The following is a 19,696-nucleotide window of genomic DNA, read 5'->3' on the forward strand; positions in this document are numbered from 1 at the left end:
CATTATTGGTATTTTTTGTATTCATTTATCAATATCTGGTTTAGTATGTCCATATATTACCCGATACATTTAATTTTCACGTAAGGTCATGTAAAGACATGTTAAAAGTTAGATATAGATATATTAGACAATATCAGATCAGATACAATCATGTGAACTTTTATCAGAACGTATGAAGCCAGATATGGCCAGATTTGTCCAATTTTTACATCAAGCCATTTCAGGATGAATCATAAATTAAATCTGGTCATATCAGACCATATTGGTCAGATATAAACATATAAATCAATATCAGGATATATCAAGCTAGATATGGCCTTATGTGACTAATTTCCATAGCAGGCTATTCAGGGCAGATCAAAAAATATATGTGAACATATCTAACCATATTAAGCCAGGTATGTCTTGATATGATCTGATGTGCCCGTATCTGATTTGATGTAGTCAATTTCCACATTATGTCATGAGATATAGAAAAAAATTAAACATATATGGACATTTTATACCATGTTAGGTCAGATAAAAAAGGTTTACTTGAGCCAAGAAAATATTTTTCTTCCTAATTATTTTCTTGAGCGAAAAAAAAAATTTTTTTTGGCACAAGAAATTTCGCTTATTCCTACAAAATTAATTCTCTTGATTTAAGAAATACGTATCTTGATCCAAGAAAATTTATTTAAGGCAAGAAAATTTTGTTGTTTTGAGAAAATTCAGCCTCTTGCTCCAAAAAATTTAGTTCTTGATAGAAGTTAATTTTCTTGTCTTGAGAAAATTTTTCTTTTGCTCCAAAAAATTAAATATCTCGATAGAAGTAAATTGTCATTAATATTGTTATTAATTAACATGTCAAAAGGGAAGATCAAATATTATTTCATCATTTTTTTCATTCAATATGTATAATTGCACGCTAAAATAATATAAAATCAATACCAAATATTCAAGAGAAAAATTTTCTCAAGGTGAGAAAATTTTTTTTTCAGCTGAAGTAGGTAGCGCTGCTTCCCTTAAATATCGAAAAATCTTGATCAAATATAAAAATTTATTGTATCAAGTATTTATGATAATTTAAATTTAAAAAAATGACTTCCACCAAGAATAGAATTTCAAGAAAAATTTTTACTTCGGCCAACACAACTTCGGTCTTCCTTCAGGCACCCGAAAATTTTCTTGAACCAAGAATTTTGTTCTCCAGTCAAGAAATTTTTCTTTCTGTATATAAGGCCAGATATTGATATTTTGAATCACATATCTTCTGATATGCCCATATCTGGCGGCTATGACCAATTTTGATATCACGCCATATAAAGGACTTATAAAAAATCATATATGAATATATCAGACCATATCAGAAAATTTTTTCACGGGTCGTTCAATAAATTTTGTCTTCATCCATTCACTAGCAAACTTCTTGGAGAAAACCGATCTCTTTCTCCTCTTCAACCTAATTTCCACGACACTCAACCAATTCTTTTGTACTATCCCCTAAAAAATCAACTTCTCCCTTATCTAACTCTAGAAATCTTTCTTTTCCTTAGTCTTGTCCACTAGAACATTGTCATGATAACTAATTTCCTGGCCCGCAACCGCGGGATGCAAGTAATGAGGTTCTACGTCAATTTTCTCTTTAACATCTGGCTCGAGAACAATTGAGTGATGCGGCCCTATATGATGACTACTATGATGATGGTTTTCGCTTTCGATCTCCGGATCTGGGTCAGCCTCCCGATGAGCTTCTGGACCCGAATCACCAGCAGAGCCCGTTTCTTCCTCGTGGTTCTCTTCAACGACGATCTTGTGGTGGTGGTGCTTGTGGTGCTCCTCCAGGCTGTATTTCTTCAGGAGCTCGCGCAGGTTCTCCAGGTCCATGTTATCCTCGAGCTTTGCGAGCAGCTCTTTGGCGTTTGCCTCGTCCAGCTTCTCAGAGTCCTTCAGCAGCTTGAAATACTGCATAAACCTCTCATTGGCTTCGACTCCGTCCTTGGTGACGTTCCTCGAGGAGTTGAGATTCGGGTTCAGGAGCAGGTCCGGGGTTTCATGGACGTGGTTCACGTTTTCCTCGATGGTATCATCAGCTAGTGAATGAAGGAGAGTGTTATAGTCAGGCTTGATCTTCGATGTTTCCATGCAAGAACTGCACGAGCAGTTTGTTATTATTTGGACCTTCTTCAGCATCGTCGTTGGGTTGTTGTCTTCGTCCTTGCAGTTCAAGGTCACCTGCAAAAAATTAGACAAGTTATTTTTGGATAAAATTCGACAATAAATTTTTTCTAAAATTTACTGTTGAATTCATATAAAAAATTTCTGGTCAGTAATCTAGGGTTCTACTTTACTATTTATTAATAACAGCATTACTTTTTAAAGTTTTATCAAAAAGTAAATTTTACCGGAGTCTTCAGGAAAATAAAAAAAATTGAATTCTTGCAGCTTTCCGCACACATAAAATTATTTTTGGACAAATTGTTATCAATAGCTTATTATTATTGTAAATTTTATAGGTTTTATACTTTGAAAAAAGAAGATTTAAATGAAGTAAGATGAAATATTTAATGAATTCTTTGATTAAATTAATTTCTTAAAAAATCTTAAAAAAAAGCTATACTGATAAAAAAAAATATATTCATTCAAGAAAAATATTCTTGCTCCAAGAAAATTATTTTGAAGAGAACTAGTTGTCTTATTTGAAGAAATTCTTGTCTTGATTTCATGTTTCTTGGAGTGAGAGATCTAATCACTCCGATCGATAACATTTTTACTTGGTTCAAGATAATTTTAGAGTAAAATTTGTGTACGAATTCTTAAAACTTACCGTATGCCAAACGCTGTCAAGTGGCTGACATGAGTCGCAGTAGGGCCTTATCAGGTCCCCGGGGGCGGAGGGTTCACTGTGAGGAACCATATATGAAAAGCAGGCTCCAACACAGACATTGTTGTCCAATTCTTGGGACGAACACTGCGGCCAAGTCACTACCTGCTTTATCGGAGTTGTTTTGCACCAACTGTGCTTGTCTGGATAGAGAACTATGTTGTGGACCTTATGTTCACGGTGAGCTTGCAATAATGTCAAATTCAACAGGACGATGGTTACTATCCCCCTGATACTCGAGTTCGATCCCATTTCTGCGCAAAAAAACATTTTTTTTTTTTATTTGTGGCTCCGAGTGAAAGGCTTATGCAATTTGATACACGTGATTTTTTAATGATGATAATAATTATTATTGTTGTTATTATTTTTATTATCATGGAACTTTTTTTTTTATGAATGAAAAAGAGCCGGTTCGAATACCGGGACTTCCATTCGTGGTTCCAGTTCGACGACCGGTTGGATTACGTCATCGAGACTCGTATGTACATATAAAGGCACGCGGGCAAAATGGTTAAGAAATATCATATATTATTTTTAATTTATATAATTTATTATTGCAAGCAAATGCAAATTTAAAATAGTTTTATACATTCAAATGGATATGGCTTAAATTGATCAAACAAGTTTTAATCTAAAAGAAGTTTTGAATAAAAACTTTAACAATATTTTTAATTTATTAATAATTTTATATCAAACTTCGATAGAAAAAAAATAATAATTTACTCTGCACTAAAAATTAATTTCATTTACGATTTAATTTTAAAGCTTGTTCAAATTTTCCCGCGGATAATATATTTTTTCATAAACGCCCTCTGTCGTTTTGGTGCGTGAATTATAAAAAAAGAACCAATTAAAAACTGAATCATTTACGTTTTATTTATGGCTGCTCAAAGGACGGAAAATTTTTTTGCCAGCCGAAAAAAATTAATTATAATTTAAAGAAAAAATATCAATTTCCATTTCACAACATTTTATAAGGCAGATGCGGAGATTAAAAAATAAAACGATTTGAAAATAGTTATTTTCGATACATATGCGCAAAGGTAGAGATTTTAACGACGAAGTGACGTCACAAGTTTGAGACTATGGGCGTATTATTATCAAGACCGAGTTTTTTATCTGGACGAGCGTAGCTCGTCCGGATATAGTACGAGGTCTTGATGAGAATGTATCCATAGCCTCAAACGTGTGCCTTCACTTCAAGTTTGCCAGGGTCCCTACCTTTGAGTATAAAGTATTGAATATAATTTTTTGTCATATCAATTGCGGAAGTTGGATTTGAGAGAACGGTCAAGAATGTTCAATTACTGTTTATTTTATTTAAAGGCACAAGAATTATGTCACACGAGATTAAATAGCGATGGATTAAACGCACGTATATGTTGAAGTTGTTTACAAGATTCAACTGTGGCTAAGATTCTTTTTGCGATTTTTACTCCACCCAGCGGACGTTTGTTGAATTAAAGGATAATTCGACTCATCTATAGCGTATTTTAGCGTAGTCGTACAGAAATGTAGAGACAGATAGAGAGAGAGAAGTTATTTTTCGATACTAGTGCGAGGTAAATTAACTAAACTATAGATTGCCAGAAATAGTATTCTTTGCGTCCTCTGTATGTTGCTCGAAAATCCAACTTTCGTGGTTAATATGACAAAAAAATTCATTTTTTCAAAAATTATCTTCTTAATTTCTCACAACTTGCCAAAAGGCAGATTAATTCAAGAATATTTTCTATTTTACCAATAACTGGGCGCCAATGATGATAAATTCACAATTGGCAACCGCAGATGGAGCTAAAAAAACTGCGCAGATTGTCTACGTCAATGACTAAACCTCAAAAAAAGCCCTACAAAACTTTAGAACTCCGAAAAAATTGATAGAATATTTTTTTTATGAAATTAACTCTTAAAAAAATATTTCTATTGATTTTTTCCTATCTCTTTTCCCAGACAAATTGTTCGATATTAAAAATTTAATACAATAGAATGAATAAGTGCTAAATTTTTTGCTTATTATAGAAGACAAATATTAAAATTTTATAATCTAAGACAAAATCAATGATGATTTTTATCATTATATTAATTTTAATAGTTTTTGTTGTTGGTACAACAGTTACTGTACAGATAATCATACCAGCATTAACCGAGGATTCGAAGCCAGTACCGAAAGAACAAGAAAAATTGCCAACCCCAGAAGCCAGAACATCAATGGAGCCTGAACCACTTACCGAATACCAAAGCGATTTATATTCATCTCAGAATATCCAACAACAACCAGCAAAACCCGGGATCGAATACCAAAGTGATTCATCTGATCCTCAATTAACCATTCAACAACCCATCCCAAGACTATCAAATACGGATAATTTAGAGAACCAGCTGCTGGCCGAAATGCAAGGTGATGCACCCCAAGCTGAACCTCAAGTTTTCACGGAACTCCAACATAATGTGGAGCCAAAAGAGGTAGTTCTTTCACGCCTTCAACTTTTCTTGAAAAACATCTACAAGATGCCATCCGAATACCAGGCCGTAGCAGACCAATATATCAATGGCATGGAGCAAGTCTACAACGACACCTTCACTCTAGATGACCATCCCAACATGGAAAAGATCACTTCCTTCGGAATAGCTCTTTTGCATCAGTATGCTAACGACAATAAGCCAACCTACCTCACAATCGTAGAGCACCTGATTTCTAAGATTAACCAGCAGCTGCCGCACGGAAAAGCCTTAGTCCAGCTCCCAACAAAATGGAACCAGAAGTACTACTTCTTCTGCGTGAGGTTAACCCGCATGCTGGCCATGTTCGAGATACTCAGCACCAACGAATCTATCAAGACGATTTGCCACCAGAGAATCTGCCAGATTACTCCCTTTTTGTGGAAATCGCTCGAGTGGGATCACCTGGTGGGCATCCAAAATGCTTGGATAGCTATCCCTCGACTGGTCACCAATTTTCTGAACGAACCAAAGACGTATGTCACGGAGACACAACCGAATTACATAAGAAAATTGAAGCAAATTATGAAGGTCCAATTCCTGAAGAATATTGATGTAATAAATCTGGATGGAATCTGGATAGAAAAGTCCTGTATCTTTAATGGTGTAGCAACCTACTGGCCCCTGGTCGAGTCCGGAACGTTCTACGCCTCAGTATTTAGAGGTTTGGGCTTCGAAGCGGACATCGATGATGTCACCCAGAAGATATTAGACAAGATTCTTCATCCTTCGATGGATATCATCCCTCTTGGCCTTTTTGGACAACAGTCTGATATCAGGATCACTAAGACTCTGAAGACGAATTGGCCAAACTATCAACGGAAGGCTGGACTGGATGTTGGGATCTTCCCAGTCGCTGGGTTGGGAGTGTTTAAATCTGAGGATTTTGCATTCTGGGTTCGCGTCCAACGCTGGTACACAGCGGGGTACGAATCCGATCAAGTGGATTTCGAACTGGCTGGAGGGTGGATTCAGATGAGGAAGCTCTACCTCAAAAGTGTCGAGCAGAGTTATGAAATCATGACCTGGCAGAAGATAAAGATGCAGCCGGGTGTTATTTCCAATGAAGATGGCAGCGATGACTTTGAATATATGAAGCCACATAGGGAAAAAAAGGCAAATTACCCCATGGATGTAATCTCGCATGTTGGGACATTGATGGACGAGGGAAGGCGAGTGTTGTACTGGAAGAACGAGTACAAGTTTAAAAGTCTGTTTGGCGAGAGCAAAATAACGGAGTTTGGAGTGTGCACTGACAATGGGTTAGTGATGCGAATGGAAGTGCTAAATAAAACGGACAAGACACTGAAGATTAGGATAAAAGACGACGACGCTCGTGGCATGGAATTTGATTGCCGATGCTCGGATTCGAATCAAAATTGTAATAATGGGTTTTTGACATTTAGTAAAGATGATACTATTGTTGTCAACTGGAGGCAAGTTTTCAAAAAAGATAAAGATGGTCATCCTCAAGAAGTTACTCGGACTACCAAGGGGCACATGACGTTTAAATTTGGAGGCGACGATTATGTGATTGAGTCAAGTGATAATCTCCATTTTGTGATCAAAAACTCACATGTGATACTCGCGGGAAGTTTTGAAAAATCTTTGTCGTATATTATTCAGTATGGTTATAAGAATGCAACCATACTATTCGAATTTAATCCTAAAACACTTATGTATAGAGCTATCAGATAAGTTCATTGATATATTTATAATTTATGGATAAAAGCTCCCATTTTTCTAAATTCTGCACTCTTATTATCTACTAGTAATATACTTTTACTTTAAACACTTAAATAATAATAAATGAATATTGTAAAATTGAATATATGCTTGTTAAGCAGTTTCCGGATCTCTTAACAGAACAATTTGTTTGAAAAATGAAAAAAAAAAAAATCCTTGCCCAAGGCTCGATCCTAGATTCTCTGGAGTATTTAAAGAGTGCTTTACTCTTCAGCCAAGTCAAATCTCTAATGTAATTCCAAATTACACGGGGAAAATTCTAAAATACTCAGATCGACTCTCCAAATTCAGAAAAAGTATTATTGAATGAAAATTTTAAAAAATTACTATAATTCTTGATCAAAATAAAATTTTCTAATAACTATATTTCCGTATTACTATTGATGTATTGAGTTTTCTTACGTTTATAATTAGACTTTTTAATTAAGTATTTTTAATGTCGATCAAATATTCGAATGAGTATTGCATTTACTAATTTAATTCGATAATAAATAACCTGCTTAGTATTTTAAAATCAAGAGTTCAAGCAGGTCTTGTTAATCTCACAGTTACACGGAAATAAGTACTCAGAGTAGTAATTATAATCATAATAATAAGCGTTCAAACAAGTGATTACTTTTAAAATTCTGGACTCTACTTTTACTTCTAAGAATCTTTTAAATAAATTTAATTATTAATTATTAGCATAGTGACTAATGAAAAATTTTTAGGACGCACTGTAAATATATAAAATAATTATTTAATTTATACACGTAAATACCATGTAATTGTTACTTTTACAATAATTGTAGATAGTAGTAACATTTAAATGCACTTGATAATAAATAAAAGCTATGAAATTAAATACCGTTCTTTGTTGAGTTTTTGTCGATTCTAATCAAGAGAATTAATTGACTGACATTATTCGAATTGTAACAATACACTTTTAACAGGACAACTGATTTGAAAAATAATCGGTGAAGAATTTACCGGAAAAACAAAATAATCCGATTTTATTTATTTATTTTATGCTGGTCATATCAAATACAGAAGTGGCGCAGAGATTAATCACGCGTGTCTCTAAAATATAACACCCGGTGTCGCTTGATAATATTGATAAATAAAAATCTTTCTTCAACATTTGAAACTCTGGGTCACTTTAAAAATAAATTATTTCCTCGAATTACTTTTGGACTATCAAGTGAGAAAAAATATTTAAAATGTCGTGGTGATATTAATAAATTATATTATATGGAAAAGAACAAAATATTTAAGACGTGGCATAATAAATTAATAAATGCAGGTGACATTAACATACATCTGACAAATGATAAATAAAAATAAAAAAAGTAACCTAAACTGTGCGAAGTACTTTTTATAAATTTGTTCATTTCAATGCCGTAATTTTTTGCAATCTTAGTACACTTTCAATATATTTTTACAGTAATTTCATAATTCGGAACATCTTGATAATAGAAATATTTAAATCTTTTAAAATAGCTATTAAACATTCTAGTCGAAAAATAAATAATCAAGAACTCTGAAAACAATTTTTTTCAGTCGTTTGAAAAGATTTCCGAAAATTTGTACTATTATTTTTTTCAAAAACTGTTCCGTGTATAATTATAAAATATTTTCATCCCGATCACAAATCCAATCAACTAGTCGTCGATTAGCCGCAAAACAATAGCCCGAAAAAACGAAAGAATTATTTTCTCCGAGGAATGACAATTTTTAAGTTTTTCTTGAGTCAGAGGCCTCAGAAATAAGACAACGAAACAAGTTTGTTCAAACAAACCGCGGCAATTCCTGTCCAGCGATGTGAAACTTGCTCGAATAAGAATAAAAATAAAAAAATAAAAAAAAACAGCTAACCAAAACTTCACTCGTTAGTTTGATTTCTCAGCAGTTTGTTATTTCCAAGATTCGTTATTAAAAACAATTTATTGGAATTCCTTGGACATAAATACTATTTTTTTTTGTTTTCGGATTGTTCGTTAACTCCCGAGCATTCTACTTTATTTAATATTTTTTTTCATTGATTTATTTATCATCTTTTTTCAATCAGTTCTCAGAACTCACTGCCATACCACTGTTTGGACGCAGTTAATTTTGTATTCAACAAAATTATTTACAGGTAGTAACTCACACGTTTTAACAGGGTGTTAAGATCACTATTTAAGATACATTAAAAAACGGCTAAGGACTTAGATTTACTCTTTTTTTTCTCACCATTATTATTATTACTTATTATTTTTTTTTTGTATTTCTTATCTTAACGTTATTGAGTAAGAAGTGCATGAGATATTTGTTGTTCCTGCTATTCTTAATTTTAGGATTTATTGATGTTGTTCAGTAGGTTGTTATTAAAAAAATTTGATTTATTTTTGAATACAGTTGACTAGATAGAAATTTATTTGGGGAGTGAATATATTATTTAAATGGAATAATAAATTAATTATTGATTAATTTAATAAAAATAAGTGAAAAACAGCAATTTAATAAATCCCTGGGGTACTTTTGGTTGTTTATATTTATATATAATCCGAGATATAAAAGGATAATGCGAGACACTAGTGACATGATGGAAGACGCCATGTCAGAGGTAACATTTTTGTTTATATTTATTTATTTTTTATTATTTTATTAGTTTTTTATCGAAGGAAGTTTTAAGTGCACGGGAAAATTTTAATTTACCGATGATTTTTTTTTGAACGATTTTTCATCTTGTATTTGGTTGGTCTGATAAATAGATTATATTGAAGGGAATATTTGTGTCAATAGCAATTTGCAGTGATTAATTATTTATGGATTTAATAAATTAAAAAAATGTCAATTTATTTTTATGGAGTCACAAAAAATTTAGAAAAATTAATCAAAAACAAGTTTCTAGTTGACTTTTTTATAGTTTTTTGCAAAAATTTTTTAGATTGGATATCTAGTTTTTTTATTTTTTAAGTGTTCATATTATTATATTTCTCTAAAATAAAATAGTTTTGTTATAACTATAGGAATATATTATTTGAATAGAATGATTAATAAATTATTGATGAATTTAATAAAAATAAGTGGAACACAGCAATTTGATAAATCCCTGGGGTATTTTTGGTAATTAATGCCCAAAAATGGTTCTCTGATTATTTTTCTACGATCCGTCGACCAAAAAAATGATCCCCGGTAATTAAAAAGATAATAACCGCGGGTGTTTGCAGCTCCAAATAACCGGAAAGTCGTTTATTATTTGAAAAGTATTATTAAAAGTTTATTTTATTCGTCCGGTGGGGTGACTGCTAAAGCAAAAATGAATTAAGACAACTCGGATAAATAACCGGGACAAATAATCGAGTCTGTGATAATTAAAAGCTAAATAATATTTAAAATCGGTGATCGAGACTCAACTTAGGTGGTTTAAATAAAATTACCAGAGCTTGTTGCGCTCTCCAAAGGCATTTAATCCATCGAGTATTTTTATTTATTACAATCATCGAAATAACATTCCTCGGGATAATTATTTATCTTCGGTTGTCGATCAAACAACCCCATTTAAATAATAACTGACAAGTATCTGCCTTTTTTATTTTATTTACTGCTGAGCTACGTCCATAAAACTTTCGTTCCCACTTTTCTCCTGCCCTCAACATTGTTTAACAAATATCTAAATAAACATTAGAGTCCAGCTGGAAATTCTATCAACACATAAATTTTAAAAATTCTCTAGTTAAAGGCATTATTAAATTACACCGACAAATCCCGAAGATTTTATTTAAGAAATCCACGCTGTCTATTAAGTCACGCTTCTAACTCTCATTTTTATAAATTACCACGCTGAATTAGAAATAGTACTGCACTGATAAAAAATTTGACTTGACTCAAGAGCGAAACTCTTGAGCCAAGAATTCCATTTTGAAGAAAATGATGTTCTTGAGTCAAGAGAATAAATTCTTGAGCTAAGAAATTATTTTTTATCTAAGAAAATTTTCTTGAGTCAAGAATTTATTCTCTTGACTCAAGAAAATCATTTTCTTCAAAATGGATAATAAATTAATTAAAATTTTCTTGGTTCAAGAGTTTGGCTCTTGAGTCATGTCAATTTATTTATCAGTGTGCGTAATTATACTTATAGTTCTCGATGAAATTATTAGATTTCAGTGTAACACCAAAACTCGTCGACGTGTTAATAAGTCAAAATTTGCAGATGATTCAACGTCAAAAATTTGAAGTCTCTACACCCGCAAAGGCTTCCTCGTGCCCGGATACTCTCTTTCTCTCTCATAAAAAGAAGTAGAAGAAAAATAAAACAGGGATAAGATGCAGAGGCTGAAAGGAGCAAAAAGAAACAAAATAAAAAGAATAAGAATAAATATCAGGTGTCTGGCCGGCCCTGAAATCACTGATCAGAAGTCCAAAGCTCTTTGTTGCTGCGCCACCTTCTCTTCTCGCCTCCGGGTACTATGCATACCCGGACCTCCTCGGCATCAGTCCCGTTTTCTTTCGTTTACCGGTGTCCTTTTTTAACTCGAAATTAAACGAAAAAAAACTACTTCGTTCCTGCTAATGAGTTTTTCGGATTCCTTTGCGATTTTCATGGGCCGTTCTTTTATATATTGTGGATTCTTTGCAGTTTAGTGGATTATTTACTGACATTTAGGCTGTTAAATTCTTGAGTGGATTATATCTGAGACATTATCTAGATATTTGTTAGAGCGCTCTCTAGTGTGCGCGTCATCAACCCCCAGAATAGGTTAGAGCGAATTTAAGGGAAAGAGTTTTAACTATGGAGAATTTTAACTCAAGCTATGGAAATTTTCGGGTAAGATTTTTATTAAGAGATAAGATTATCAATTTAAAGGGTTTTGTTGATTAACTGAATTTAAAAGTGTGATCCAGCGGAGAATATTCAAAATTAACTGGTTAAATTTTTAACGAAAACTACGAATTTTAGTTTTTATGTAAAAAAAAAGAATACTTATGATGAATAAGTCGGTGGGTGGAAAATTCAACCGCTTCCCAGGGAAAAAGGTTTAGATCTAACCAGATATAATTATATCTGGTCAGATCTAATTATATCTGGTCAGATCTATTTATATCTGATCAGATATGGGATTGGAGACATAATCAGATCTAGTCATATCTGATCAGATCTAAACAGATATAACTATATCTGAGTTGAAAAATTCATCAGACATGATCAGATCTGGTCATGTCTGATCAGATCTAAACAGATATAACTATATCTGAGTAGAAAAATACATCAGACATGATCAGATCTAGTCATACCTGATCAGATCTAAGCAGATATAACTATATCTGAGTTGATAAATACATTAGACATGATCAGATCTAGTCATATCTGATCAGATCTAAACAGATATAACTCTATCTGGGTTGAAAAATACATCAGACTTAGAAAGATTTTATTATATCTGGCCAGATATAACTATATTTGTTAACTATTAATAAATACTGATAATCTATTTTAATAAATATACTTTCCTCCCAAATAAATATTTATTGAATGTTAAAAAATATTTATTAGAATTTAATAAATTAAATAATTGTCTTCGAATAAATTAATTTGTTAATAGGTAATAAATCTTTCTATCAGCGTATATTGATAATTAATAATTTGCAAATTTGATAAAAAACTTTGTTCATTACGCATCGACCATGGACACGATTCACATTACTTGTAGTTATTACAAACACTACTCTTCAAGTAAGCCTCGTAGGTAAACAGGTAATGAATTAGTCTTTCAAGCGTCAGGTCCCAGGTTCGGTTCCCGCGCGCGCTGACTTTTTTTTATGGAAATAATTCTATATAATTATATAGGGCCATTTTTCGTATATAATTATGTATGAGTATATATAATTATATATAATCTTTTTTACCCGGGCAATTTAAAGATCTGACCAGATCTGATTATATCTGGCCAGATCTTATCAGATAGAGACAATTTAAAGATCTGGCCAGATCTGTTTATATATGGCCAGATCTAATCCGTTTTTCCCGGGTTGAGGAAAAAAAGGGATAAAAATTGGACAATGAGATTAGAGGTTTTTTTGATCCGCGAGGAATCTTTCGAACAATTACAATCGCCAGTGGTTTGATAAAATTTTTCGATAAATAGTTTTGAGATGAATAAATAAAAGTGGAATCAATGGGAAGAGTTCTGTACTGAGGAGTAGGCGAAGTTGTAACTCTGTTTTATTTTTATAGAGCCCGTGATTATAAAGTTTACGGGAATGTGCCGACATTTATGTGTCACAAGTACGGAATGTACTTCAATGATCTGGATAAATTCGGAATCATCCAGAATACCGATGACCAATTTCGCGGGGGAAAAATAGCAATACTTTACGATCCTGGAATGTTTCCCGCGTTGATAAAAAATCCCAACGGTGAGTCGTAACTCAGTAAATAAAACTTTATTTTTCATCATTCTTCTCGTCCTCCGGAAAATTTTTCAAAAATTTTCCATGGGCTCCTTAAATTGTCGGGATATATCTATTTTCAATTCTAATTTCTTCTCAATTCTTCAATTGTCCAACCGATCATTTTCCTTATAAAAATCCCCACGTATAAAATAAGATATTCCCTTTTTTCTCTAATTCTAAATTGACTGCGCCATCAAATTCTGCAACGCCCTCTTCTGCAAGCGTCTTCAACCTCAACATCCGACAAAAGGCCCTCTGTCGCCCGCGTCTTCAACTAACTCAGAACCAACTTCTATTCAATACTCAAAAAGTTAACAAATTATGTTGTAATAATAATGAATTAATCTGATCAGAATAATAAATTAATAAAAATTTATTTTTTCTACGACGCTTACAAAAAAATTGTGGTTAGTTCAAATATATTGATATACGCTAACACACATGTGTAGTATAAATCGTAAGAGGTCTTGTAGCCTGGATCACCTTCGTTCAAGTCTTTTCCCACTTTATAAGTCAACTCTTACTACATTTGTGTAACACCTTCCTTCTTCTCCCCAGGTCACCGCATGCCTACGTCCTCTTCTAACCTAGCACTCGTATCACTCACTCACAGAGTCACACACGCTTACATAAAGGCATTTATTATAATTAGCATTATAATTTTTCTCCGGGCGAGTGAAGGGAGACATCAATACTGAGTAAACAATTTTTTATAAACAAATAAAATCCGTTTACTATAAAATAACTTACTGAATAATGATACACATTAATTCAAAATTAAAAAAAAAATATTTAATTCTAAGGTATCAGAAACTTAAATTTTGTGGGTAAACTAGTAGTAGCCTTGATACGGAAGACACGAAAAAAAAAAAAAAAAACAAACCGCCGACGGCCGAACAAGAGATGACCGAAAACAGGCTGGACGTGTGGCGCCATTTCACCTTTTTTTTTTATTCTCATTAGTTTTTTATCCTTACACTCTACTCCCTCAACCTCATATTACCTCGTATTACTTATCTCGAAAAAAAAAAAAAAAAAAAAAAAAAAAAAAAAATACATATGAATAAATAAATAAATAAATATATATTTGAAGATTTCGATGACACTAATTTTCCACTTCCTCGCTCGAGGAAATTATAATTTTAAAAAATGTAACACTCGAAAAAATTTTAAATGTCGGGTCGGCTTAACGTGGCGCCATACATTTAAAATACTTTTTTTTACCCGACAAACTCTTACTCACTCCATTCTCTTGTAACTCACCACTATATTCTTTTGGTTTAGCTTACCGACAACGCCCCCTGTTATTTTTTTATTTGCTTTTGTTTCTCCACCTTACTAATTTCTTGCTTATATAAAAAGACACTGGGATACCTGTAGAGCTTTTTTTTTTTTTTTTTCAACCGGAAAAAGAGACACTATCCTTTTTTTTAATAATTTTAATTTGTCGAAAATATATTAAAACACGTCATTAATTTTTTTTAGAAGCTATTATCATAAATCTTTTTTTTTATGCAGCTTAACGTCGAGTAATTTTACAAGGAATTTTTTTTTTAGTTACCGCTGAATTTAAAATGTTTATCGCATTGACTCCGAGTTAATGCAGCTCAAAATTTTTTATAATATCCGTTTATTTTTATTATTATTCAGCGTCCCGAAAATTTTTTACTACATTGAAGCCCAAAATCAATGCAGTAATTTTAATTTTTTACACTGCAATCTTTAAGGGGCACAACCAGTGTGAAATTTTCAAAAAATCGATTTTTTTTTTCATATTTCGATAGGTTATACCTTAAAAAATAACATATTAGAATTTCAAATCGATATCTCAAATAGTTTGTGAATTACAGTCATTTAAAGAGTAGCCGCTCGGCAGGTAGAATAGGATCATTTTATCTTTAAACGCGTTTTTCTCGACACAGCATTTTTCGAATTTGCTAGAGTGATTACTCGAAGACAAATGATCCGATCACTACCAAATTTTTTCTGCATGTTCTGTAGATAGTCCTCCATACGATGACCCTCCAGTTTTTTGATCTGATCAAAAATCGAATTTTAGCAGGCGATTAACGACCAAAATTTTGGATAAAATTCAACTTTTTTTTTTAAAAACGCCGCCGTTTTGTCAATTTTTGATATTTTTTTTAGACCGTGGATTATCGTACGGACAATATCTTCTAGTTTAACGAGAATTTTTTTTTTTTGGTTTTATCCACGGAGAAGGCCGAAATCACTCCAGCAGTGGAGGATCTTTTTTTTAGCGCTGTCGGAGATCGCGTGTAACTCGGAAAATATTTAATTCTTTTCTTCAAAAATTTTACTGTATATTCTTAAAATATGTATTAATATTTTACCCTTAATATACCCTTAAAATTTTAAAACGATTCATACAGGAGTTTTTTTTATTTTAATTCCTAAAAACCGCCTTTTTTTTAGGCCATCACATAGTAAAAAATTTTGCGTCAAAAAATTTTGTGTTAAAAATTTTTATATTAAATATTTAACACTTTTTTGTGTTAATTTAACACAATAAATGTTCAATTTACACATAAAAGTGTTAAACATTTAACACAAAATTTTTTGACGCAATGACGCAAAATTTTTTACTGTGCACTCTGGTTGTGCCCCTTAACTTAGTATTCATAATTTTTACAAATTACATTGATTTTTAATTTTTTATACAATATATATTTTACTACATTGACGCTTAAAATCAATGCAGCAAATTTAAATGTTTTACATTGAAATTTTTCAACGCAGTATTCATAATTTTTACAAATTACATTGATTATCAATTTTTACGATGTTTATTTTAACTGCATTGGCTCTCAAAATCAATATAGTGATTTTTTTATTTTCCGAAGAATATAAAAGTGTTTATTAGTTAATTTTTTGAAAAGGTTTTCCCTATCAATTGCCATATTTTTAGTGCATTGATAATGCAGTTACCAAAAAACTATTTTTTCTGTAACTTGTAATAGTTTGTTTTGAATATAATTTTGTTCGTTAATTTTGTGGAATGATTTTTAATTAATAATTTAGTCAGAAGGAAAATAGAAGAGGGTACGCAAGCAATCGCGAAACCTGTAATTTCACAAAGATCCACCGAGACACCAATATCCAGGTTTCCATCACCCTTCGGGCATCGATAACGATCTAGATCGTGCCGCGCAACAAAAAACCATTTCGCTGGTGCTCAAGAGATCAAGTTGCTGGACAGCAGCCTCACACTTTGAGCCTCATAATTAACCGCGAGTATCGGATGCATTTGGTTCAGATATGGGTGATTATCTATTTTGCTTTGTTGTTTCGGGAATCGAAAGCTAGATAGGCGAAAATTTTTATTCCCTTCAACAAGTAATGCATTTTCATATCATTCGATTATTTATTTTATTAATATATTTATTTATTCAAAGAAGGCTACCGTGGCCTCGGAATCTATAATTTGTAAACAAGATTTTTTTATTTTATTATAGAGTATCATTTTTATTTAAATGGAAAAGTTTTAATTATTATTATTATTATAAAATTCCTGAATTTTTTTATTTTGTGCTTAGTAATTGGAAAAATTTTTTCATTGAAATTCTGAGTTATATTTAATCGAAAAATAATTTTTTTTTCTAATATAGAATAAATGTTTATCCAAAAGAAATTTAATTTTATCAAATAATATTAAATGAAAATTGAATAAAAAATTTTCTTCCATTACCGGAAAAGTGTTTTGCGTTAATGAAATAATTTTTTATGTTACTTCAAATACATTAACGAAATTTTACTCTCATATTTAAAATTAAGTCTAATAAAATCCATTTTTATTTTATTAAACAATTTTTTTTCTATTAATGAAAACTTTTATTTTATCAACATAATTTTCTTTCCATTTTAGAATTTTTTTAATAAAATTTACTAATTTTTAAAATAAATTTTTATATCATTCATCAGATTTTTCTTTCTATGGATGGAAATTTTCTATCCCATGAAATCATTTTTCTATCAATATACATTTTCTATTAATAGAATTTTCTTTCTATTAACACTAACTTTTATAATAACTACCAAATTGCAATCTAATAAGAAAAATCATTTGACTATCCATCAATCCTTTTTTCATCATAACAATTCTATTTTAATTTTATTTCCACAACGAAAATGCTATTAGAATTTTCTTCATATTAAATTTCTATTTTACCAACAAAATTTTCCCATTAAAAATTCTTTAACACCCAACAAAAATAGTTTTTCTCTAATGGAAATTTTTCTTCCATCAATAAAATTTCTTTTATCAAAAATTCCAATTCCATTAATTAGAATATTCATTCTGTTAATAAGATTTTCTTCTTAAATTTTTTTTCCTCAAAACTGCTTTAACACCCACTAAGATTAATTGTTCCCAAACGGAAATTTTTCTTCCATCAATTGAATGTCTTTTACTGAAAATCTTAATTCAATTAATGATATTTTCTATTCTATTGATATAATTTACTTTTCATTGTCAAAATCTACCCAAATGATAATCTAATGCGAAAATTTATTTAACAATCCATAAATTTTCTTTCTACAACAAAAATTCTATTAAGATTTTCTTTCCATTGATAAAAATTCCTCATCTTCTTCAAAAATTTTCCCTATCAAAGCTTCTTTAACACCCACAGATCAATTTTCCTCTAATGGAAACTTTTCTTCCATCAATTTGAATAATAGAATGCCTCTCGCAGAAAATTCCAATTCGATTACTGAAAATTTAATTCACCCAGGAATTTTACCGTAAAACCAAAACTAAAATTTCAATTCTAATTTGAAGAAACCTCTCCTCTCTCCTGACTCCTGAGAGCAAGCATCATCTACTCACCATTGACCATATTGTTACGCAAACAGATGATGATCATGAAACATGAGCACTCGGTTGCACTTAAACGACACACAAAAAAGAAAATTACCAGCCAGCAACTAGCAAATAGCAATAAACTAAACGATAAAACAATAATCCACAGAATCAATCCACTGTCATATCACTGGACACTGATCAGCCAGGTGATCCTGATGATCAATCCGTCTGAACCGAAAGAGGTATCTTTGAAATAAGCGTTTTCTTTCGAAACTTAGACTTAGACTTGGACTTAGTGGGACTAAGATCTCGACTAATTATATAGACGGGTTATATTGACGCTTGGTGATAATGTCTGTGGTAGTGTGTAAGTGTCGCTCGAGATGGTAAAAGCAAATGGTTGTATAGAGAGTGTAGAGTGTGTGATCGGCGAACCTGTGCCACGAAACTGTGCTGCCGATCTCTCTTTTCTGCTGTTTCCACCTCCTCTGCTTCTCAGTTTACGAGGAGCCCACCACCTTTTCTTCGGTTACGAGTTTACTTGCTGTAGTGGGCATACATCGGCTTACTTGGTTTGCTGACTGGATACGCTGCTCCTTCTTCATCATCATCATCATCATCTTCTTCTTCTTCTTCATCTTCTTCCTCTTCGTCTTATTTTCCTGTTTTCCTTCTCCTATGCTACATTAGGCGAGTCTTAGCATCTTGTACGAGGTACTCGGTACTGATAGTTTCGCGGTCTCTCACTCTCTCAAGATATTTTCTTAAGAGTAGAGATACTACGCAGCAAACCGGGGACCAGATGTAGAGATAGATGTGAGTGAGTGAATAAGAAGCTATGGACTACCGGCAATGTAAAAAACTTAAGATTGCTTCGGGCTTTACACCTCGAACCAGTTAAACTTGTCGTGTTACTGAGGTTAAATTGGTACCAGCATCTTCCTATTCAAACTGAATCTGATTTACAAAGGATCGATTTTGACCTTAACGGGCACTCTCTTTCTTTTAACTGCTGTGTTGATTTTTCTTATCAATGTACTACATCAACTTAACCTGATTAGAAGAAGTTAGTTTTAAAATCAGCAATAACCAGATCTCAGTACTTGTCTTTTAAAATTGAATTAATACATTGATAAAGAGTGCCAATGCAAAAATTATTAGAACTTTAAACCAATTTTCCGCTCGTAAAGATATCTGCGGATGAATTAGTTGTTGATTTTTACAGTAACTAAAAAATCGAACACGCTTTGCGCGCTTCTCTCAAAATGTTTATTATCGACAATTTAATTAATCAATATTTTTACAAATTTTACTCATTAATATTTAACCGTTGCTATGGTAAACGTTGC

At 32.0% G+C, this 19,696-nt stretch overlaps 1 protein-coding gene across 1 annotated transcript; it reads right to left on the reverse strand.

Moving 5' to 3' along the window:
• Window positions 1–1,371: 1,371 nt before the first annotated feature.
• LOC123269302 lies at window positions 1,372–18,820 on the reverse strand. Its single transcript, XM_044734908.1, has 3 exons — window positions 18,372–18,820; window positions 2,807–3,117; window positions 1,372–2,214 (listed from the first exon to the last, which is right to left on the reverse strand). The coding sequence occupies exons 1-3, from the start codon at window positions 18,406–18,408 to the stop codon at window positions 1,513–1,515; spliced, it is 1,050 nt and encodes a 349-aa protein (XP_044590843.1). The 5' UTR covers window positions 18,409–18,820; the 3' UTR covers window positions 1,372–1,512.
• Between the last annotated feature and the right edge of the window lie 876 nt (window positions 18,821–19,696).

This window comes from Cotesia glomerata, linkage group LG7 (assembly GCF_020080835.1).
Source record: "Cotesia glomerata isolate CgM1 linkage group LG7, MPM_Cglom_v2.3, whole genome shotgun sequence".
Lineage (NCBI taxonomy): Eukaryota > Metazoa > Arthropoda > Insecta > Hymenoptera > Braconidae > Cotesia > Cotesia glomerata.

Bases quoted from the DNA above. Each gene is read 5' to 3' on its own strand.
- LOC123269302 (XM_044734908.1), bottom strand. From the start codon at position 18,408: ATGATCATCATCTGTTTGCGTAACAATATGGTCAATG. The intron at 3,118-18,371 runs GTGAGTAGATGA...TTTTTTGCGCAG, and splicing joins GCGTAACAATATGGTCAATG to AAATGGGATCGAACTCGAGT. The intron at 2,215-2,806 runs GTAAGTTTTAAG...AATTTTTTGCAG, and splicing joins TTGACAGCGTTTGGCATACG to GTGACCTTGAACTGCAAGGA.